This window comes from Marmota marmota, unplaced genomic scaffold (assembly GCF_001458135.2).
Source record: "Marmota marmota marmota unplaced genomic scaffold, marMar, whole genome shotgun sequence".
In the NCBI taxonomy this organism is placed as follows: domain Eukaryota; kingdom Metazoa; phylum Chordata; class Mammalia; order Rodentia; family Sciuridae; genus Marmota; species Marmota marmota.
In genome coordinates, this window is record NW_026000168.1 from 3,996,788 (window position 1) to 4,020,502 (window position 23,715).

Below are 23,715 nucleotides of genomic sequence, written 5' to 3' on the forward strand. Positions count from 1 at the left end.
TAAATTTTGGAATGAGACAAACCAATTCTGAGTTCCTATGGGAAAATAAATAAAGCTCTAGAATGCTGAGGCTTGCCCCACTACATATTTAAAAACGTTGTGAATCTAAGTACACAAGATTCACTCACACACGGGAGAGAGGCAGGCAGATCAGAACACAAGCCCACCTCAGACAATGTGGGAGACACGGACAGATGGGGCGGTGTTGGCGTGGACAAGAGAGTCTGTGTGGGTTGGCTCTCCGTCACCAGCGTGAACTATAGAGAGAGTTAACTGACAAAGAGAAAAGGGTTTGGCTCACAGTTTAGAGTTTAAGACTGGACAGATCTGTTGCTTTGTGCTTCTGGTGCACACGCCAGAGGGCAAGGGCAGGGTGTGTGGTGGAGCAAACTCTCACCCCCGTGGCCAGGAAGCAAAGGAGCCTCAGGATTGTGTGTGTGTGTGTGTGTGTTTGCATGTGTGTGTGTGTTTGCATGTGTGTGTTTTCTTTTGGATTCTCCACACAGATAACCATGTTATCTATCATCAAAGACTGTTTTATTTCTTCCTTCCCAATTTGAATACCTCTTTTTTTTCCTTTATCTTTTTATGGCATTAGCTAGAACTTCAAGTCTAAAATACCGAGAGGACCTCCCTACCTTGTCTCTGATCTTAGCAACAAGACTTCGAGTTTCTCCCATTAGGTATGATGTTAGTTAGCTTAACTGTAGGTTAATTGTAGATGTTCTTTATCAAATGGAAGAAGTTCCCTCTATTCCTAGTTTACTGAGAGTTATTATTATAAATGGATGTTGGATTTTAGCAAGAGTTCTTTTCACATCCATGGATATGATCATGTGAGTTTTCTTCTTTGGTCTGCTGACGTGGTGGATTACATTAGTTGATTCTTGAGTGTTGAACCATCTTCATACGTAAACTAAGTCTCAGTTGATTGTGATTTATGACTTTTCTTATACATTCTCGGGTTTGATCTCCTAATGTTTTGATGAGGACTTTTGAATCTATGTTCACGAGACATATTGATCTATTGATTTATTTTTTAGTACTGTCTTTGGTTTTGATATCAGAGTAATCCTTGCATCATAGAACAAGTTAGAAAGTATTTCATCTGATTCTATCTTCTAGGGGAGATTGTAGAGAATTCTCATACATTCTATCTTAAATGTTAAATAGAATTCACCAGCGAACCCATCTGGGTCATATGTTTGCTGTTTTGGAAGATTATTAATTATTGATCCAATATATTTAACAGGTATAGACCTATTCAGATTGTCTGTTTCTTCTTGTGTGAGTTTTGACAGGTTGTATCTTCTTAAAACTTAGTCCCTTTCATCTAGGATATCAAATCTGGGGTCACAGAGTTCATGGTATTCCTTCATGATTCTTTTGACGACGTGGGATCTGTGGTGATGTCTCCCGTTTCCTGCCAGATGGCAGTGGTTTTGCCGTTTCTCCTTCCTCCTTTATTTCTTAGCCTGAGTAGAGGTTTATTGACTCTATTAAATAATCTTTCCCAAGAACCAACTTTTATTTCTGTTGATGTTTTCTTGATATTCTGTTTTCAACTTTGTTAATTCTTAGCGTTGCCTTTCTTCAGCTTATTTGTACTCAATCTTTTCTTCTTTTTCGGTTTCCTAAAGATGGTAGTTTTAGTGCTTGATTTTAAATTTTTCTCCTTTTCCAATACATGCATTCAGTGCTGTAAATTTGCCTCTCTGCTGGGCTTTTGTTGCATCCCACAAATTTTGTAAGTTGTATTTTCATTTTCATTTAATTTGGAATATTTTAAAATTTCTCTGGATATGTCTTCTTCAACCCATGTATTACTTAGAAGCATGTTGCTTATTATCTAAGGACTTGCAGGTGCTGTGACTCAAATGTGTCCCCCAGATTCATGTTTTGGAGGCTTGCTTCCCAGAGGAGAGGCATGGGGTGAGGTCTTCTGTTCAGGTCACGGGTGGAGGCCTCAGGAGCGCACAGTGCTGTTACCAGGGGAGCGGGCCAGGCGCTGCGAGAGCACGCTGTCACAGGCAGGTCTGCCTCTGGGACCTGTCTCTTCCACCTGCACCTGTTCGTCCTTCTGCTTTCCTGCCATGAAGTAATGAAGCCCCAAAGTGTTCTGGACCAGAATCAAAGTATCAGGGGCCAAACTCTGTGGCCATGCCCTTGGCCTTCTGGCTTCTGGAGTCATGAGCCAAATAAACTTCTCTTCTTTATAAGACTCTCAGTCCATGGTGTTCTGTTAGAGCAACAGAAAACAGTGAAGACAGTGTAGGAGGGTTCAGCTTTCTGTGATTGACTTCCAGATGAATTCCACTGTAGCCTGAGAGCATACATTGTATGATTTCTGCTCTTTTGAATGTGGAAAAGGGGCTGGGGCTGGGGCTCAGTGGTAGAGCGCTTGCCTAGCATCCATGAGGCACTGGGTTCAATCCTCAGCACCACATAAAAATAAAATAAAGGTATTGTGTCCAACTATATATAACTAAAAAACGAAAATGTTAAAAAATGTTTAAGTATGGAGAGGTGCTTTATGGCCAAGAATGTGGTGTGTCTTGGTGAATGTTCCATGGGAGCTTGACAACGTCTGTTATTGTGTCATTGTTGGATGGAGCAGTGTATACACATCAGTTATATCCAGTGGATTCACATGCCGTTGACGTCCCTCCAATATTCTACCTGTTAGACCTCCCATTTCTTATAGAGTGATACTAAACTCTCCAACTAGAAAGATGAACTGATTATCTATTTTCCTTGAATGTCTATCAGGTTTTTTTGTTTGTTTGTTTTAAATTTTGTGTGTGTGTGTGTGTATGTGTGTGTGTGGTGCTGGGGATTGAACCCAAGGCCTTGTGCATGCGAGGCAAGCACTCTACCCCCTGAGCCACGTCCCCAGCCCGCATTTCTAGCACTTTTTGCATCAGGTATTCTTGCATTGTTTTGTTGGACATGTACACATACAGATTGTTATGCCGTCTCATACTGTAGACCTCTTTATCATTATTTAAGGCCTCTCGCTGTCTCTGAATTTTCTTCCTCTGAAAACTTCTGTTTGAAATTAACGTAACTACTCTTTCTTTTTGTTAGTAATAGCACGGCTTATCTTTATCCATCCCTTGACGTTTTCTCTATTCCTTACTTTAAATCTACATATATCCTTGCATTTAACATGGGTTTCTTATAGAAAACGTATAGTTGGTTCTTGTTTTTAGATCCATGGTGACAATCTCTGTCTTGTAATTGATATGTTTAGATCCATGATGTATAAAGTGATTATTGGTATAGTTGGATTAATATCCACTCAATTGGTTACTGTTTTCAATTTGTTTCCCTTGTCTTTTGTATGCATTTTTATTTTCTGCTATTTTCTTATTCTTTGAGGTCAAATATTTTAAATGATTTTCTGATCATGTCAATTATACTGCCTAGAATTGACAATATACATTTACAACAAATTCAAGTACTTTTTCAAATAACACAATACCACTTCACAGGTATGTGTGTATGTGTTTTGTGTAGGAGGTAGTTGTGATCAAACCCAGGATCCTACTCATGTCCAAGTTTTTTTTTTTTTTTTGTACTGGGGATTGAACCCAGGGGCACTCGACCACTGAGCCACCTCCCCAGCCCTATTTTGTATTTTATGTAGAGACACGGTCTCACTGAGTTGCTTAGTGCCTGGCCATTGCTGAGGCTGGCTTTGAAGTTCTGGTCCTCTTGTCTCAGGCTCCCGAGCTGCTGGGATTTCAGGAGTACACCACTGTGCCTGGCTATGTGCAAGTATCTTTTTTTTTTTTTCCAGAATCTTTGTTTTAATATCGATTTTAAAAGTTTTGAGAATAATTGGTTTAGCCAGGCAGAGCAGCACATGCCTGTCATCCCAGCAGCTCAGGAGGCTGAGGCAGGAGGATTGCAGGTTGGAGGCTGGCCTCAGCCACTTAGCAAGACCCTGTCTCAACATAAAAAGTAAAAAGGTCTGGGGACGTGGCTGGCCTATGTGGGAAAGTCCCCACGTTTATTATTATTATTTTTTAATATATATACCAGGGACTGAACCTAGGGGTGCTTAACCCCTGAGCCCCATCCCCAGATCTTTTTATATTTTATTTAGAGACAGGGTCTCACTGAGTTGCTTAGGGCCTCACTAAGTTGTAGAGGCTGGCCTCCAACTTGTGATCCTCCTGCCTCAGCCTCCAGAGCTCCAGTTATTCAAAGTGGGCAACTCGAGACAGAGAGTCGGAGAATAGAGAGCCAGGTGGAAAATGACCAGCCCCCCTCCCCCTGAAATGAGCGCTTCCGATCGCCCCCAAACCCCCAAATCACACCACCATCTGGTTCTTACTCAGAGCCTCATTTTTCAACAACAAGCTGAGCTATATTTAGCCCAGAAGAAGAGACAATGAGGACAGGGACTCGGGTCCCTGGAATATTGTCCCTGTTGAAAAACTGGCTTCACAAGGAAGGTGGCAACAGGAAAATTTCAGAAGCAAAAGCTTAAAAGCAAGTCCTGGGCAATGTGGGGTTATTTTCTGTCTCTGGGGGGATCATCTGGTGTCCGAGGCCTAGGGACAGAGACGAAGTCCCCGGCTGTCCATCCTGGAGACGTCACTCACAGTCCTGACTGTGCTCGCCCAGGACGTCGGTGGGTAACAAGCAGCAGGTCACAGGGGCTCCGGACCCTCCCTGGGCAGAACCCAGGGCTGAGGGTCAGCGGCCAGAGGAGAATCATGTCAACCACTGTCCCCACCTGTGGTCCCTGAGGTCCTGGGGCAGCCAGCGTCGCAAGATGTCCCTGTCCCCAGCCCGGCCTGACTGCCTGGATAAGTGAGGACAAAGACGGTGTCCCTCCTCGGGGCCTGGCCCGGCACCGCGTGGAAGGGGAGGAAGTGACACCCAGGGGAAGGCCGGGAAGTGAGGCCACCTTCATGTTCAAGTTCAGCGTGTGACAGCTCAGTCGGCCCCCAACAGGCCCCAAGCTCCGCTCCTCTTCATGGACCACGTGCCCTCTGAGGGTCACGCCCTGCCCTTCATAGGCACCAGGACCCTGGAGTTACCAGGGCACGTCCATGTTTAGGCCCAGAATCAGGAAGTTCCTCAAGCTCATGTCCATGTTTAGTCTCCTGAATCCAGAAATGCCTCAGGCGCATATCCATCTTTAGGCTCCCGGATCCGGAAGTTCCTCAGGTGCCCGGCCATGTTTAGGCCCCCCGGATCCGGAAGTTCCTCAGGCGCACGTCGATGTTTAGGCCCAGGATCCGGAAGTTCCTCGGGTGCACGTACATGTTTAGGCCCCCGGATCGCAAGTATCTTTTGATAGCAAAATATTCCTGCTACCTTCCTCCTTTCCTTTGTACTATTGCTGTTATTTCACTTGAGCTTTAATCACCAAATACATTGTTACTATCAATACCATTTTGAATTATTTCTGTCAGATCAAGAATAAGAACAAAAATGTTTATCTTACCTTCATTTATCCATGTTCTGATGCATTTCTCTTCTTTAAGGTTCTGAATTATATCATTTTCCTTCTCCCTGAAGCATTCTTGAAATATTTCTTGTGAGGCAAATCTAGAAGCAACAAATAACCTCACTTTTTATTTAAGAAAGTCTTTATTCCTCCACTTGTAGAGGACCAGTTAGTGGGATACGGAATTCTAGGCAGGTGTTTTGTCTTCTCTCCTCACACTGCCAACTGAAGAGGAATCAGGCTGTAGTATGAGCAAAGGAAACATTTATTTGAGAACAGAAATTGTACTTTGAGCACCCGGCCAAAGGTGGACCCAAGGCACATTCGCCTGGGGGTCCAGGGAGAGGATCTGTAAGGGTCCAGTGGACAGGAGCCTGACCTTCCTTTGCTTGTTCTGAACCCTTTGGATTGGCTGATGGGGCTGAGGGAGAGGGTGCAGGGGAGTTTGGGTGCGGTGACACGGGCTGCTGACTGGATGGACAGTCAGGGAGTTTGCTTAGTCACACTCACTCGCTGGTTCACCTTTCAAAAGGACAGAAACAAGGCAGAGCCTGCTGTTGGCTTTAGGCAAGCTCCGCAGTTTTCAATGTTCCCCGTCCTCTCTTCTCGCCTGCATCATTTCTGAGGAGCCAGATCCAATGCTCATCTCTGCTCTTCCTCATAGCTGTGGTGTCATTTCCCTCTGTCTTCCTGCAAGACTTCTTCCTGTCCTTGATTTCCACTCACAGGTGACATGCCTAGTATGAATTTGTTGTTTCTGCTTTCACATTTACCTGCTTGGTGTCCTCTGAGCTCCTGAGTTCTGTGGTTTAGTGTCTGACATTAACTTGGGGAAAATTCTTAGTCATTGCCTCAACTATTTCTTGTATTTATTTCTCTTTTTCTGATATTGCCATTATACATGTTAGACTTTGTAGTTGTCCCTTGGATATTCTGTTCTTGGATATTCTGTTCCACTTGTTTTTCTCTCTTCAACTTTTTGTTTTAGAAGATTCTATTCGTCTAACCTCCAGCTCACAGTCTTTCGACAGGGACATTCGTTTGCTAACAAGCATATTAAAGAGGTATTTTTGACCTCTAGCGTCTCTTTCTAATTCTGTCTTCTAGTTTCCGCCTCTTGGCTTACCTGAGCATCTCTTCTTGTATGTGGCCTTGCTGGTTTTTTCTTTAGAGCCCCTGGCCTAGTAATCACAGCTGTTTTCAATTCCCCATGTCAGTGGCATGTCAGTCTGGATCTAGTGCACATGCTGACTTTTAAAACTCTGTTTTCTGCTTCTAGCACACCTTGTAACTTGTCCTTGAATACCCAACATGCCATCCCAGGAAGGGGATTTAAGAAAACCCAACATGCCATCCCAGGAGGGGTAAGCTGTGGGGAGAGGAAGCTTTCCCCAGTCCTGGGATTAGGTCTCAGTCTTCCAGTGGTCTGTGCCCATAAGACGACTAGAAAGGCCTGAAATTGGGCATTTTCCTTCCCCGGGTGGTTGGGCTATGATAAACCCCAATAAATTAGTTTCTTGGGTTTTTTTTAAAAGATCTAATAAAAGCTTCTTGTGAACGGGCCTTGTTAGGAAGGCCTGATGTGTTCCCAAATGGTTCCTTTGAGCACCCGGCCAAAGGTGGACTCCAACACTGTGTGAACCTGGGAGAGCTCCTGGAGGCAACCTCATAGAGCATGGCACCCCTTAAGACCAGGGCCCCTGGGCATTCTAAGACACCCACACAGAGCCTCCAGCGATTTGTCAGTTAAGTTTAGGTTTTCCTACCTTGCTACCGATTTCTGTGAACATCCCTGCACAGGTGGCAGCTACATTTTAGAGGTAGATGTGACAGAACTTGGGCTTGTGCTGGATATGGGAGGTGAGGAGTACCTTCTAGAATGGCTTCCAGTGACCCCACATCTGGTCCTTGAGCCCCGTGGGATTCCCTCCCTGAGCATGGGCTGGTCATAACCAGCGGCAAAGCCATGGTCTGCCACTCGTGAGGTGAAGCTGAGAAAGACCACTACTTCCATCTCTCCAGCTCTGTCGCTCTGGCTCTTCCTGTGTGCTTGTCCTGCAAGGGAGGGCCCCTGGCAAGGAACGGAAGGTGGCCTCTGGCCAGCAGCCAGCAAAGCACTGAGGCCCTCGTTCCAATGGCCTGAGAGAACCTGGGTCTTCCAGCAGCCATAGGAATGGGTCTGGAAACCAGTGGTTCCCAACTGAGCCTTCAGAGGAGACCACAGACCTGGCCCGCACCTTGAGGGCAGCCTGTGGGGGCTGGGAGAGCAGAGGACCCAGCTAAGCCAAGGTGGAATCCTGATCCCAGGAACCATGCGCTTATACGTGTGTTATCTTCAGCCACTAGGCTTTGGAGTAGTGTGTTGATTCTGTGTCCCTAACGTCTGGCTGAGACACTGGGTGGGCCACGGCTGTGGGAGTCTGGACTGCTTTTCCATGACACTAGAGATTGCGGTTTTCTCCCAGAGTAGTGATTCCAAAACATGGGTTGGCCTCGGGGGCAGGAGGTAAATCAGGCCTTTCTTTTTACTTTCAGTGGGATTTAAGAAAACCGAGTCCTCTGTTTGGTTCAGTCTGACTGTCTTGGATCCTACTCAGGTTTGAAGCCCCGGCTACCGTCAAGTGTTAGATTTACTTGCTGGGCTTTCATATGGCCTTGAAGAAGGAAGAGGTGGCAAGGCACATTTACAGGATTCCTGTTTCACTGGGCCATATATCAAAACAATGTGGCATTTGTAAATTGAAAGGTCTGAACAGCGGGTCTTGTCCTGGCCCAGCCTTTCTCAACAGGGTTTCCATATTGGCCCTTAGCAATGTGCTGCAGAACCTGCGGCTATCATGTCCACCCAAGACAGCCTCCTTCTTATTCCAGATGCTCTGAGGTGGGTGCCACCTCCCCTCTCCCGGCCCCATTGGGAACCCGTGCATCATTTATGTTTGCTCACCAGCAACATCTGTCACCCATATTTTGAGCTTGCATCTGCCATTTCCTAGATGCCTGCTTGAGGGTTCAGGTTATTAAATATTCTTACTCCTAGGCATGTGAATGCAATGGATTGCAAAAGAATTAAGATAAGATGCTATTATGAGAAAAATTCAGAATATAATTGAATTTGAGATGATTAACAAGGCAACTTAGAACCTTGTGGACACTCAGGAACATTGTTATAACGAGTGTTCTTTCTTCTGTGACTGTGCTGCAAGGAGAGTCAATAGACAGCTGCTGTCAGTTCTTGCAGAATAATGGGAGGATGTGTGCAGATGTTTCCGATCTGTAACTGGGGAGGCCCTGGAAGAATAGGTAGGAAATCCTGACCTTGACCTGGTGATTGTGGCTGTTAAAGTCTCCAAAGAATTAATATATTCTATAGATAGATGGATAGCTAGATAAGGGAGGGAAATGCGGATGGATTTAACCCAGGGATGCTTTACCTCTTGGCATCTGTGGAGTCGTTTGTTATGCAACAGAACATCACTACTCTGGGAGGTAAAGGAAGAGAAGGGTTCCCACCTAATTTCTGGCCTGAGTAACTGGATAGCTAGAGGTGTCCAGATTCCAGAGGGAGAAATATTCCCATCCCTTTTTGTTTTTATTATTCCGAGACAGAGTCTCACTAAGTTGCTAGGGCCTAAGTTCCTGAGGCTGGCTTTGAACTTGCCATCCTCCTTCCTCAGCCTCCGGAGTGGCTGGGATTACAGGGTGCGCTACTACGCCTGGCACACTGAGTCGTGGAGTTGTTCATCTCAAAGCTATGAAAGAGTATGAAATTCGCACTTACGTCTATAAGATAAACTATGTTTTCTTGTACTAATGATCTCGGTGAACTCTTAGTGGGCACTTACTGTGAGCCAGACACTGTGCTAGTTCCTTTGAATGTATTATTTGGTTTGGTATCTATCCACAGAATGCCTCTGTAGTGAGCAGCATATCATTCCCATTTTGCATTCAAGGAAATTAAGGCTTAAGAAAGTTCTGCAGATTGCTCAGGATCACCAAGCCAGTATTGACAGTGTCTGATTTTAAATCTAGACATTGAAATTCATTCTATCATTTCTGTATGCGGATCTAGAGTGCTTTTGCCCAACATACTTGTTGGGCAGCACCGTGGGCAGAGCCGTGCGCCTGGCAGACAGGACAGAGATGTCCCCCCCCCCCCCTCCCCCGAGCAGATGTGGCTGTGCAGGCAGCAGCGCGGCTGGGTGGGAAACGCATGGGATAAATGGATCAATGGGCGAATCATCGTGGCGACAGCGAATCAGATGGAAGAGTGGCGGGAACGGGAGGTAAGTGAGTAAGCGAGTGGATGAGCAGATGACCAAATGAATGGATGAATGGGGTGATGTGTAGCCGGCACTACCTGAAGTTCCAGCGCCCGGCGGCTGGGGTGGGCGGACCGCGGGCGGCTACTCCACACAGTACGGTAGGCGAGGGCCGCTCCTCCCGGAGCCCTAGCGCCTCCTCCTCGCCGCTCTCCTCCTCCGCCGCCGCCGGCCACCCGCCGCCCTCCTAGACCCCAGTCCCTGGCCGGCGGGCAGAGGAGGCGGNCGGGGCGCCGGCAGCCTGGACAAGTTGGCGAGGGGAGTCGTGGCAGCCCCAGAATCCCATCTGGGGACCGGTGTCTCGCTGCCTCCACCCGCGCCAAGTCTAAGGGAGGCTCTGGTCTAGAGGATCAGACTCCAAGTTTCCCCGCGCGCTCCTGTCCCTCTCTGTCCCTCTCTGCCAATGAAGCAGCAGCCCCTCGGTGGAACCTTCAGGAGCCCGGGCTGGCAGTGACCTACCTTTTAGAAGAAGTGTTAGGGAAAGTGGTTTGTGTATTGCATTTTTAAACGGTCAGGGCAAAGCGGGGGTTTGTCTTTCTTTTTCTTTTTCTTTCTTTCTTTCTTTCTTTTTTTTTTTTTTTCATTCTTGCAAACATACGCCCTTTGTTTAATTTTCAAAAAGTCATCTCGAGGCAAAAATGCCTTATCTCGTTCTCACGTTTCGATGGAGCATTTGTCCCGAAAACTCAGGTCTGCTTGTGTGGGAGAAGCGCCTGTCCCTTCCTCGGGCCGCGAGAGCCCGTGCGCAGAACCGAGAGGCGCTCCGAGCGCCCGGGTGTGCGGAGTCTGCTCCCGCGGGCAGGAGTGCGTGGCGCCGGGAGGCAGACGGGGCTCCAGAACGGTCCAGGGGCCCGGCAAGGAAAGCATCTTAACCATGGGCTTTATCGATAGTCTCTTTCCCGACACCAAGTCAAACACGCCGGCTTTTCGTCGGAGCCTTGGTCTTTGGCGTTAGGGCTGCTGGAAGCCCGCAGGTCGGGGGTTTGGTCGTTCCCTTTGTTGTGGGGAGCTGTGGAACGATCCCCGCCTGTGAGGCTGTGTCCTCTGCTGTTCCAACTGCCCTTGCAACGTCCGCATTTGCTGGGCTCCTTAATTACTTGAAACGAGTTGAAGAATTCTTTTTGACCATAATGACTAAGTCTGTTTGGCGCTTTTACTGTAACTCCGAAGACACGAAACCTCAAAAAGTAGCTGTGTCAGCTTTTGTTTCGCTTCTGCCTCCCAAGTGTACAGATGGGCGCCGACAAGTTCTAGGCAGGGAAGCCCGCCATCCTGGAATCGCTTTTAAAGTATCTACACTTCGCAAGTTCGGAACCTCCCAGGTCTTTAAAATAAGGGTATTTCTATTAGGAACGTGATAGGATTTTCTCTATTGCATTTGGGTTTTACTGCAAGTAAAATGTCTGAGTTTGAGACACCTTGTAAGACAATAAGAACTGACACCACTTGGCACAGCTATGTGCAGTATCAAAATGACATGTGTAACTATGTAGTCTATGCATAGCCCACTGAGAGTGGATCAAGCCTTTTGGGGAGGTGCTGGGAATTCAACCCAGGGCCCTCGAGGACTAGGCAAGCGGTCTACCTCCACACCCCCACCTCTCTCAAACTTGGAGACCAAGGGCATCAGTGTCATCTGAAGACATGTTAAAACGCAGATTCTCAGGCCCCAGCCCAGCCCTTACAGAGTCAGAAGCAAAGGGAGTGGAGCCAATGGTGTGTGCTTTCACATGCTTTCTTTGTTTTTGAAACACATCAAAGTGCTCTATGATGTGAGCATTAGTTTTATCCCCATTTTAAAGGTAGGGAAGTGTCACATCCCACTTTGTCCAGGGCTCCTGGGTAACAGGAGGTAGGTAGGATAAGGAGCCAGGCAGCCTGGGCGCAAGGTGAGCTCTTGCCCACTGTAGTGATGTCATACAACAGTCTGGCCTGCGAGACATGGTTTTATTGAGATTTTTCTGAAGAAACGCCATAGCTTTTTGAACTGTCTCATTCTTCAAGGTGTTGGGAACATTGGGGCAGCATCTTCTTGTCTCTCTCTGAACAAATTGGCTCTGACTAGGAGGAGATCATGAACGGAATCCAAATGGGTGCTGTGGGGAAGGAGCATTTCCATGATCAGCGGCACCCTTGAAGCCATTTTTCTTGTGAACATATCTCTTAGATGATCATGGAAATCAGGCCCAACACCACAGGAATAAAGAACGGAATTTACAAACTTGGGAAAGATTAAAAAACAAAAAGCCACAGGAAGTCTCAGGCTCAAAGGCATAAACAGCTGCCATTTTCCAGGACTTATTTATTGTTCTTTTTGTTTCTGTTTTTTTGCTACCTCAACAGAAACTATCACAGAAGGTTCTGAAGCAGGAGGAGCAGGAGGACAAACATCTGTATGGACTCCTTTATTGCTTTCCTAATTTTGCCTGGGTTAAATTTTTGTGGTTTAGGAGGAATTTCATTTAGGGAGGGAAGAGAAAGCCTCATGGTTTCAGAAAACGAGTGCTTTAATCTCTTTCTGTGGCCAGAATCCAGAAGAGAGGGAGGCTACGTGATCTCATTTCTCTGGCCCGGGGAGGTCAGGCTTGTGGCTGCAGAAGCAGAAGGCCTGGAGCTGGGAGCGACCCAGCCCACCACCTGCCGACCATGCGTGCCTGGGACTGCCTGGCCTCTCCAGGAGAGTCCCTCGCTGGTGAAGTTCTGCCACGTCAGCACAGGAAACAGCCCTTTCCTACCACATCTTGTTTTCATTTCGAAGTTTCCAAGGACTTGCCTAGTTAGCAAGCCGACCCTACAATTTTATAACTGTTCATTTGTGTGCATCTATCCTGCGGTGGCCTCCTTCTCTATAAATACGAAAGTAGGAGGCTGAGTCAGGGTCAAGGGCAGTATCTGACAATGGACACCACACTGAATGTAGCAGTCCTGGTGCCCAAGAGAAACAGAACCTTCCTTCTGTTTTGGTTATTGGTGATTTATACCTGGCTGACTTCCAAAAAAGGATTTGAGACAATATATAGTAAAAGACACACAGACAATAAGACCATTGGAAAAAAATTTAAAGATAAAAAAAGAGGGTGAGTAAGTGCCATTTGTCAAAACTGAGATCACTATAATTAGGAGGATTAAGTGTTAAATTTAGCTTTAAGCTTCCTGGCAGCCATGTCAAAAAAGGAACCATCGTAGGGGCCTCATTTTCAATGAAGGAGAAGAGGAAATGTTTATTAACAGGTTTTTTTTTTCTTTCTTTTTGATGGAACTGAATTCTAAAATGAGAATTTTACTTAGGAATAGATTTTAGACTTTAGAAGACTAATCTTTGCACCTGACTTCTGAGAACTCCTCTTTGAGCCTGTATATGAAAAAAAGAAGTTTAATTTAACTGGTAATCAGCATAGTATAAAAAAGAGAATGACCAGGCATGGTGGTGCATGCCTGTAATCCGAGTGGCTTGGGACGCTAAGGCAGGAAGATCTTGAGTTCAAAGCCAGCCTCAGCAAAAGCAAGGCCCTAAGCAACTCACTGAGACCCTGTCCCTAAATAAAATACAAAATAGGGCTGGGGAGGTGGCTCAGTGGTCGAGTGCCCCTGAGTTCAACCCCTGGTACAAGAAAAAGAAAGAATATGGCAAATGGAGCCCAGCAAATTGGGTCCGGGTCGGAAGCCATCACACCTTATTTCCTTCCTCTGTAAAATGAGCAAATGCTTCCAAAAGTTTCCTCAGATCCCCTCCAGCTCTCACATTTGTGGTCCTGGGATGAGGTCATCAAGCTGAGCAGCAAAGTCCCACCTCTGCCAGTTGCGTGGCCCTTTGTGCTAGCTCTTGCAAAATCAGTTTCTTATTTATTGGCTCCCGCTCAGAGCTCTCGCTGATTGCTCAACTCCAACCCGCTCCTGAACTTTATTCTTGTTCCTCTGCATTGGTTTGGACATTGCTGCTCTCACTTGAAGAATAGATTCCCAGGGAAGCTCCCGCCACCTCTAGGCCCCGCGGTGTCCCCTCTGTTCATGTGTTCCATAGTGGCTCAGCAAATGTGTCCATCTGCCAGGCATCACTGTACAATGGTGAGTGGTGTTGCTATCCCTCCAGGGTTTGGGGCAAGAGCAGACAACCCAGAAACACGTTAGGTACCAGTTGGCGGCTGCACCAGCTGGTCCATGGGAGGAAGTGGGCACCCTTGCTCATCAAGAGGCATGGTTTCCTGCAGTGCCTTTTGGTCTCTGAGCTAAATCTTCTCAGGGAGTTCAAGCCTGAAAAAAGGTCTCAGCATATAGGGGCGATGTTTCCGTGAAGAGCCCCTGTTTTTGTTGACTGGTCCATGATTGGTCCTCTCGTCCCCATGCCCACCCAGTCAGGAAGTCTTCCTTAGGTGCACGCTCCAGCCCAGCACTTCTGCCCCTTCCAGGGCCGCTACTGAGTGACTAGCCAGTCACTCTACTTGGCCACTGTTGCCACCTACTGTGGTTTGCGTGGTTCTGTTCTCATGCCCCCAGTGCGCCATTTCCATACAGCTGCAGCGATGATCTTAAATGAGTGGCCTGCGATGACCAACTTCTATCAAGCGAGGAATGTGGTTGACTTTTTCAGTGCTGTTTGAGCCCTGCCTGACCTCAGCCCTGCTGAGCTCTCTGGCCTCATCCCTACCACTCCCCACTCGCCCACTCCCCGAGACCCCCACATCCTGGCGTGGTCAGCTCCCGCACTCCTTTCAGGTCCAAGTGCAAATGATTCCTCCTCAATGCATCCTCCCAGGCGCCCAAGGAATCACAGCCCTTTCCTGCGTTCTCTGCTTCCTCACCCTGGCCGGGGTTTTGTTGTTGACCACACTCTGCGTTATCTGGATATTGTATTCTTGTATTTTCTCCTCCCGCTCCATGTGCACTTCCTGTCTCACTCATCGCTGCTTCACTGGCACCCAGGAAGACATGACCTCAGAGGAGGTGCTCAGCAAATGTTTGTGCAGTGAACTAATGGACCCGCGCAGCGCCCAGCTGCCCCGCGCCCATCTGCCCCGTGCCATGCTCAGACTTACTTAATTTCACACGATTTAAAATTGAAAATAGTTTTAGAAGAGCAGTAAGGATATTCAGTGAGAATATTAAAAGAAGGATTTTTTTTCTTTTTAACAGATTTTTTGAATGATTTTACATTTATAGAAGAGTTGATAAAATGCAGAGAATGTCCATCTCCCTTGCACCTAGTTTCCTCCGTTGTTGACGTCTAGTTCCTGCATGATACACTGGCCGCAGCCAATGAACTCATGTCATACATGTTGTCCACGTTCATTCCGATGTCCTTAGTTCTACCTGATGTCCTTCCGGTTGCGGGATTCTATTCAGGAGACCATATTATACTTAGCTGTCACTATCTCATAGCCTCGAGTTGGCTATGACAGTTTCTCAGATTTATCTGTTTCTAACGACCTTGACATCTTTTGTTCGGGCTTGTTTTTGGTTTTTTATTGTATATACTGAGGATCTTGGTCTGGTACTTTTCCCTCTTATTCTTCTCAGTATGGGGTTGAACCCCGGGAGCTCTACCACTGAGCAACATCCCAGTCCCTTTTTATTTGGAGACAGGGCTGGTAAGTTGCTGAGGCTGGCCTAAGCTTGTGATCCTCCTGCCTCGGCCTCTCCAGTCACTGGAATGACCGCGGGTACCACCATAGCTAGAGGCCCTGGCAGCTTTAAGAGCACTCTTCAGTTACTCCAGGGGATGTCTCACCACGGGAAGGTGCCTGATGCTTCACCTGTGACAATCCTGGGTTCTGGATCCTTAGGAGGGAAACCGGAGGTGAAGGGTGTCCAAGACTCAGCCATCGATCCTTTCATTTCTCCACAGAAGTTCTTGGTGCACAGGTGTCACATGACCTGGGCTGGCCAGTCGGCCTGAGGGAAAGGACTTAGTCCACTGAACAAGAGACTCCCTCTCATGTGCTAGATACGACCTAGAAAACAGCCCCAGCCGGTACCAGGATCGGAGAGAACCATTCTGGGATGATGACTTTACTTTGGGCAGTAGAGGGAGAAAGAGATAGTGGGTCCTTGCAGACACCACAGAGGCCCAGGGTCAGCGGGTCTGAGGTCTGCCCTGTCTCGGATCCTCTGTTACTGTGTTGGAGTTGAGGTTTCAGTTACTAGGATTCAAAGTCATCTTGCTGAACCAGAGGTTTCATTTAAATGAAGATCTGGGGGCTGTTGATAGAGACCTTAGAAGGAAGTGGTTTCAGGGCTGTGCAGGAAATGAGCACCCACCACGCCCTGGGTGGCCACTGGCACCCTAGCCTTTATCCTACTGGGCCCAAGTGGAGCCCGTGGCGAGCTTTCAGACCTCAGGGAAAGCATAACAGCCGACTGTTTGTGATGACTGAAGTGAGACGGTGGGAAGCCCAGGGACTGCAGCTGCGTTTCTGCCTGAGGAGAAAGCGGGTCAGCACTGAGAGAACGTGGAGGAGTCACGCAGGGCCCCTCTGACCACCCGGGCGGCTGGTGCCAACGCCTTTCCAGATTCCAGGATCGAGTGACTTCCCATGTTTTCTTAATCCAGCGTGACATGGATTCTGTCAGATGGCACCAAAGAATCCTGGCTAACTTTGATCTGCACCATCTGCTTTAGTACCTCTTCTAAGTTCAGCGAAGAGTGGCTGTGGTGGCTTTCACCAGCCACACTTACTGGTGAGATTCCTTGGAAGAAAATTGACCTCACACTATAAGGCACTGCCAGAAAAGAAGAGACAAAAGTTTATAGTCTATACACATTGTCACGACTTCAGAAGTCACAGCAGCAACCACCACCACCACGCATGAGAACTGTCTTGAAGGTCAGCGTCGGTTTGTGTCCCTCCTGAACACTCTCCAGCATGTGATTCATTGCAAACTGTGATGCTCTGGAAACTGCTCCTACAAACAGAAGTTTCTTGTCTTGATACCTTTATTGGGACCCTTGATTCTGTGCCAACAGAAAGTGAGTTTGATGTGTTTAAAGGTGGCCGTCTCTTTTAGCAACGTAAGAGACTGTAATCTACTAGTGGAAATTTACGTTGCACAGTTCAGAATCCATGCTCTACCTGAGTAAAAGCCCCCGGAGGACACCAATCAAAAATATGACCCTTTTTTGAATTGCAAAATTGAGGTCCAAAGAGGAAAAATAAAAATGTACACTAAAAGGGCCGGCGTTGTGGCTCAGAGGTTGAGTACACGCCTAGCATGTGCGAGGCACTGGGTTCAATCCTCAGCACCGCATAAACTAAAATAAAGATTGTGTCCACCTCTAACTAAAAAAAAAATGAATATTAAAAAAAGACTTACTTAAAAATGTACACCAAGCAGCAGGGGTGGCTTGGGAGCGTCACCCAGAGGCTGATATGAGTGCTGTCACTGTCGTCCACTGGACTGCAACTGGACCCATGACCTGTATGTGACGTGGAAGCTCGGCTCTCTCCTGAGCTCCTGATGCACCCCCATGATGCAGGTGGAAGGCTGGTGCAGGACGAGTGTGCACCAGGCGGGGTGCAGATCCAGGCAGATCTCCGGAGGGACGGCTAGGCCTTCAGGAGCTGGCTTGGCTTCCCGAGTGGAGGGGGAGAGCCAGTCCATCGCCTGGCACTCGTTAGAAGCGGACAGAGTGCAGAGTGGGGCTCACTTGGCTGGTTGCAGACCTGCGGTCCTGGCCAACTGGACAAACCTAGAGAAACACGAAAGCTTCTGGTGAATTTTAGCTTGATGTGTACCAACTGATAACAATGACAACTGTTACCAGTTATAATGGCAATGGTGACCCATGCTTCACGGTGGTGAGAGTGTGGGGCCTGTGTTAAGCTGGCACCACACGACTCCATCTGCTCCCCAGAGCCACCGGCCAGGGAGGCACTGCCACAGAGAGATGGGATTTTTCAGTTGCGAGTATGGAATCCGTGGTGATCAGTTTGTGTCACCTCCTCATGAGGGGATTTACCAGCCCTAAAACTGGAGTGAGGAGGGAGACAGAGGTGCAGTCCGGTGTGTCCAGGATGTCTGACCAGCTGGGCTCCATCTTTGGCCTCCTCTGGGTGGGTGGGGCTGCCAGGTAGGTAGGTCCTGGCCACAGAAAAGTAGCCACAGGCCTGAGCCTGGTCCTCCTCCCCTAGTCGCCCTCAGGGGGAATCTCACCGACGCGGACCCAGGGCTGCCTCTAACGGCCTGTGTTGTGTCACATGCATGTGCCCTCACGATGGTCACAGCTGGGAGTGATGGACAGATGACTCTGCATCTCTGAACCTCATGGACTGAGAACACAACAACAGCTTCCCCAAAGGAAAATTGAGATGCTCTTGTCAGAAAGTTGTGGATGCCCATGAGACCCACTGAGACCAGAAGCAGACAGCCATACAATCAACGTGCAGTCTCACAGATGGGAAAGTCGAGGGCTAGAGATGGTTAAAGCCTTGCCCAAGATGGACAGAGAATGGTCGACTAAGACGTTGAAACCAAGTCCATGTGCTTGGAAGAACAACAGTGCTGATGGCCGTGCTGTCCTCAGCAACAGATCCAAAGTCTGGACCATCTGAACCATACTCCTAGAATCCCTTTGGAGAAGAGCTCTGATAAAATCTACTTTTTTGTTGTTTGTAATTGAACATCATTCATACTTGTAAGGGACATAAACAGGTTATAAAAATTATCCCATTTCAATTTTTTTTTAAACTTGCGTATGTTTACACACACACACACATTTATCTGGGATTTCTGGAAGGTGGTCTGCCAAAATGTCAACAGAGGTTATACAATTGGAATTATGGGTGTATGTTCCTCTGCTTATCTGTATTTTAAATTTTTTCTATGATAAAAATATATTACTTGTCTAATGTACAAAATAACTAGAAGCACATAAATTATCATAAAGTTAGAAAGTCTGTTTGGATAGAGGACGGAAATGAGTTGGGGAGAGCCTTTTTCCTCTTTCTTCCCTCTAAGTTGGCTGCTCCTTTAAGCCCATCTTTAGGAAATGAGAAATTCCCATGTGCAGAACTGAATTCCTCACCTAATTCTTTTCCTTCACATGTCAACAGTCATCCCTTTCAAACTGGCCCTGCTGGTTCATACCTGGAAATCTCAATAATATCTTCATTTAAAAGGAAGAGGGAGATCGGGAAGCAGCATCTCCCTCCCCTGTGTCAGGAGCAATCATAAAGAACAATGAAGTGGCAATCATTCCAGGCACACCACAGAGTGTCAGAGGGGGACAAGTAAACCCGGTGAGAATGAGCTCAGCTGATAGTGAAGGGTTGGCGGAGGTATCTCCTGGGAATGGCCCTGGAGAGGGGGACTCAGGGAGGCCAGGACCGGGGGCGGGGAGAGGCTTCGACTCCGCAGCGAGGCCTCTCTCTGCTCACTTGCGTGTGACTCCACAAACAGCAAAACGTGAAATCAGGGCTTCGGCCCCAGGGCCGCCTCAGAGTGTGATCTGGTCTAGAAAAGTCTCAGCCGAGGCAGTTAGTTAAGGGTCTCTGGGTGAAAGCCCCCTAGATGTAGGGTGACCCCTGAATGTGACAACCAGTGTCCTCATGAGAAGAGGAGAGGATGGAGAGACACATGGAGGAGAAGGCCCTGTGGAGGAGGAGATGGGGCATTGCAGCAGGGAGCCAGGGGGCCATAGCAGTGGCTGGGGACGCAGGTGATGGGGAGGAGAGGAGTGATTCTTCTCCAGAGTCTGCCGAGGAAGCGTGGCCGCTGATGCCCGGATTGTAGCCTGCAGAACTGCGAGAGAGGAATTTCTGTTGTGTTATTAAAAAAAAAAAAAAAAAGACCTTTTAAGTCCAATGTCCAACGCCCTAGATTTGAATCCTTGCTGCAACACTTACTAGTCTTAAGCCATACGTATGTGTAATATCTAAAACCGTGAGCATGCACTCACACACACACACACACACACACACACGCACGCACAGAGTTACCAACTTCAGACACAGCACCTACTGTGAATTAGACCTAGACTTTGTTTAGGAGCACAGCCACGTTTCAGACATCATGAAACAAATTAAATATGTTCTATTAATAATTAAAAGCATTTATCAAATACTTTTATTAAGCGCCTCCATGGCAGGTTTTTGGCACGCTGCTGACATTCATATTATACCGTGACTTCAAGGCAAACGTTAGCTTTTGTGTCTGTCTGAAAAGATTAATGACACTTGATTTAACTCCAAACCACAGGTCATTAAAAGTGATTTAACTGCGAGCGGAGTCCTTGGTGTCATGTCTGGGTTCCCAGTGAGGGGTCAAATCGCAGCTTCAGAGGGGAAACTTTCTGCAGTTGACTCATGCCTTCCAAAAGCCACGGTGTGCAGGGAACTTTACTCCTGCTGCCAAACCTTGAGGTGGCTTTAGCTGCTGTCCCCTGGCTCTCCTTCCAGGGCTGTCTTGAGGTGCTCCCTCTCCACAGCAGCCGCTCTGGCCTCATGTCCAGAGTGTTTCACCTCCACGTGAAAATCGCAAGCTGGTCTCATCTTGCAAAAGACTCCAGGAAACAGGAAGGCCCTGCTCATTCATTCTGCCCTGAGCAAGCACATTCCGCTCCTTTGCGTTTCTCTTCTACCATTTCCCTGATGCTTATGCATTTCCTAGGAAAAAGTGGCCAGCAGTCCAGTTGGGGCTGTGTTTTAAAGAAGTGTTGCTTTCCACCAGCGTCCTCTGATAGCCCGGATCCCAGCAGCAGGCTCACTGAGCCCCGGGAGCTTGTCAGTTCCAAAAAAGCGCTGGGAGGAGGTCACGGGAGGCGCCAGAGAAGAGGGTCTGAGAAGAACCAATTACTCGCTTTAATGATTCAGTGTGTTTTGCGTTAATAAGCTACAAAGTAAATAGCACTACACATAAATGCCGTATTTCATTATTTACACACTCCAGAAATTGAAGTTCAATTAGGTCACATGCCGCAGATTGTTGAGCGCTTAAGAAGCCACTCATCTCGGGGGAAGCCTGGAAGCCGCTTCCCTCTGAGCCATCTCTGGGATGGTGAGGATGGTGGTCATCAGAGCATGGGCAGGGCGTGTCCTGCAGTCCCTGTCATTCCCCAAGGCTCCGCGATCCTTACAACGCTGCGCACTGCCATTGCGTACTTCAATTTTTTTAAACAAAATCTATATATGTTATGAACCTGAGGGCATTTCTTTACTTATTTAATGATAACAATGTTACAGTTTAATCCCAACACTCTTTAAAAGCATATAGTTCCATGATTTCTTCAATCTCATCACCACTGGCTATTTTTACATTTTTATCACCTTGCAAAGGAACCCTGTCACCATTAGGCAGTCACTTCCCATGTGCCCCCAATCCTTCTTCTTGATAACGACTAATGTGCTCTTGTACATGGGGCTTTTTCCTCTTCTGGACTTTTTACATATGTGGAATCTGTTTTACATATGTGGATAAGTGTCCGTTTTCCAGGTTTGTACATGTTTGTACATATGTCAGTGTTTCATTCCTTTTCATCGTTAAGTGATATTGCACTGCGTGACATACACTGCATGATGTATCTCCATTAACTGATGGACATTTAGTTGGGCTTCTTGATGACTAAATTATGCTGATATGAGTAGTTGTGGGGAAAATTTTGTGTGTCTGTAGGTTTTCAATCCTCATGTGTACCATCATAAAGTTGCTTTCTCTATTTAAGGCTTTCAGGAGCTGCTAAAGTGTTTTCCCGAGTGGATGTGCCCGTTCACAATGGTGACAGCTGTGTTCAAGGATCCTAGTCTCTCCACATCCTGAGCCCATTTACTTTTTTTTTTTTTTTTTTTAGGAAATTTGATGTCAGTGCCAGAAATTGCCAGTAATAATATAAATAGAAGGTAGCTGTTGGGCCAAACTCTGAGACAACGAAGCAGTGTTGTTCGTTTCTAGCTTGGAGCTCTCACCGTCTGAGGTTCTGCACTGGGGCTCCCTGTCCTTTCCACTAAAGGGAGATGGGGCAGTATCAGAAAGGTGTTCTCTCCTAGTGGCACTCAACTGAGACTTTCTCGTGGACGTGGCCGAAAGATGACTGAACCTGGCACAACCCTCTCACTGTGACTCAGGATCACCTGGTGCAGCAGGTCTGCACCACTGAGCCCAGCCGCAGCCCCAAGGCCTGATAGCTAGCATTCTGTTCACTGTGGAATAGCAGGACTGGGGGCGCGACTTGCAGAAGCCATTTCCTCTCCTCTCGGGTCAGCTCTGTGACCATGCTGTACGAGTAGCTCGGGCACCTGGGTGGTCTTCTTATGCCTTTTATTTGTTCCCCGTGGCCCAGTAAACTCCTAGAAAGCTTTGGAGAAAATGTCAGAAGCTGTTAGAGTTGCTTAATCAGATAATAGATATTACCCCAGCAATTCTACTTCTAGGAATGCAATCTAAGAAAATAATGCAAAAGAGGAAAAATCCATTAGCCCACAGTTTAGGAAAAGACTTTTAAAATAATAGAATAATTGGAAACAATGAACAAAAAGGAAATGATAAGTCATGCTGATCTGGTTGAATGGAATTGTGGTAGTGAACAGAATGCTAGCTATCAGGCCTTGGGGCTGCGGCTGGGCTCAGTGGCAGAGCGCTTGCCTTCCAGGATGAGGCTCTGGGTTCGATCCTCCGCACCACATAAAAACTAATAAACAAAATAAAAGTCCATCCACAACTTAAAAAAAAAAGTAACAAAAGAATCAAGTCAACAAAGTAGGATGCAAACTTTCCACCTAGTGCCTCTATAAAAACAGGAATCCAACTGAACAAAGACCAGAAGGCAGCTTGCAGAAAAATAGTTTATGGGGCAAGAATTTTTCTTCATTTACTAACTTTGATAATTAAGTATATCATGTTTTGTGTTTTTATTTGAAATGTACATTGTACATGCTATTCTGATCTTTTTTCTAAAGATGAAAAGTTTTGTTTATATTGTTTCCTGCATTGAACACAATGTGTGTTTGACATGAGCTACAATGAAACAATATGCTATCAGCTGATGTGGAAGGAAATCAACAAGAACCATGATGGAAAAGAAAATCAAGTCCGCTTTTATTAAAAGTGAATACAGCAGGAAGGTGGTCAAGGAAGCCCCCCCGTGTCTTCCTGAAGGTCTTCCACGGACAAGGAGAGGGTCATGCAAAGACCACAAAGAACATTCCAGGCTTTGCTGTCTGGGCCCTGCTTTCGACTTACGCCAGTCATCACGGAGGCCAACGCGGTTATCATCAGCTCCATTCTCAGCAGGGTCTTGAAAAACCCTGGCCAGCAAGCGTCCACTCCAGTCCCCTTCGCAGAGTGTAAGTGAGAAGGTTGTTACGCCAAGCTCAGGGAGTCGAGGGTTAAGAAGGCCCAGGGTCGCAGCTGAACTCGCAGCCAGCCCCAGGCAGCTCAGGTGACACCCGAGTGTGCCAGTGTGCCGTTGGTGGAGCTGGTGAAAGGCGCCTGCAGGCCCTTGAACTTCATCACTCAGGACCCTGGCCCCAACGCGCGCACCGCCTGGAGCCTGAGATTGTTGATGTAATGTGAGAGGGAGGAGGGGGGCCAGCCAGGTCCCTTAAATCCCAGTCACTGACACTTGAACTGGCCCCAGGAGGGGCCTTTCTTTTTTCTCTTTTAATACCTGTCACCAGACACCAAGAGGGACACATTGCCTGGAGCCTGAAAAAAGAGCAGACGGGTGGCTTGCTTAGCAGCAGGGAGTGCAGGCTTTGGTGTGTGTGTGTGTGCGAGTGTGTGTGTGCGAGTGTGCACACGCGTACGCTGGGGTAGAAGAGCCGGGGCCTCCCTCAAGCTAGGCAAGCCTTCTGCCCCTCAGCTGCACCCAGCCTGCAGGCTCTTTTGAGTGGGGAGAAAAGTATTCTTCCAGAACTTTAGGTGACACAAAATATGGAGATAATAACAAATAGAATTTCTTTGTGTCCAGAACTCAGCTTAAGTAAAATATCAAGTCCCCAG

At 47.3% G+C, this 23,715-nt stretch overlaps 1 protein-coding gene across 1 annotated transcript in view; it reads left to right on the forward strand.

Moving 5' to 3' along the window:
- The first annotated feature begins 9,636 nt into the window (after nucleotides 1-9,636).
- Gxylt2 (glucoside xylosyltransferase 2) overlaps nucleotides 9,637-23,715 on the forward strand; it is a 64,584-nt gene continuing 50,505 nt past the window's right edge. Inside the window, exons 1-2 of the mRNA XM_048786957.1 lie at nucleotides 9,637-9,750; nucleotides 9,920-10,044. Of these exons, the coding sequence (XP_048642914.1) occupies nucleotides 9,637-9,750; nucleotides 9,920-10,044 (239 nt within the window). The remainder of the gene's footprint in view (nucleotides 9,751-9,919; nucleotides 10,045-23,715) is intronic.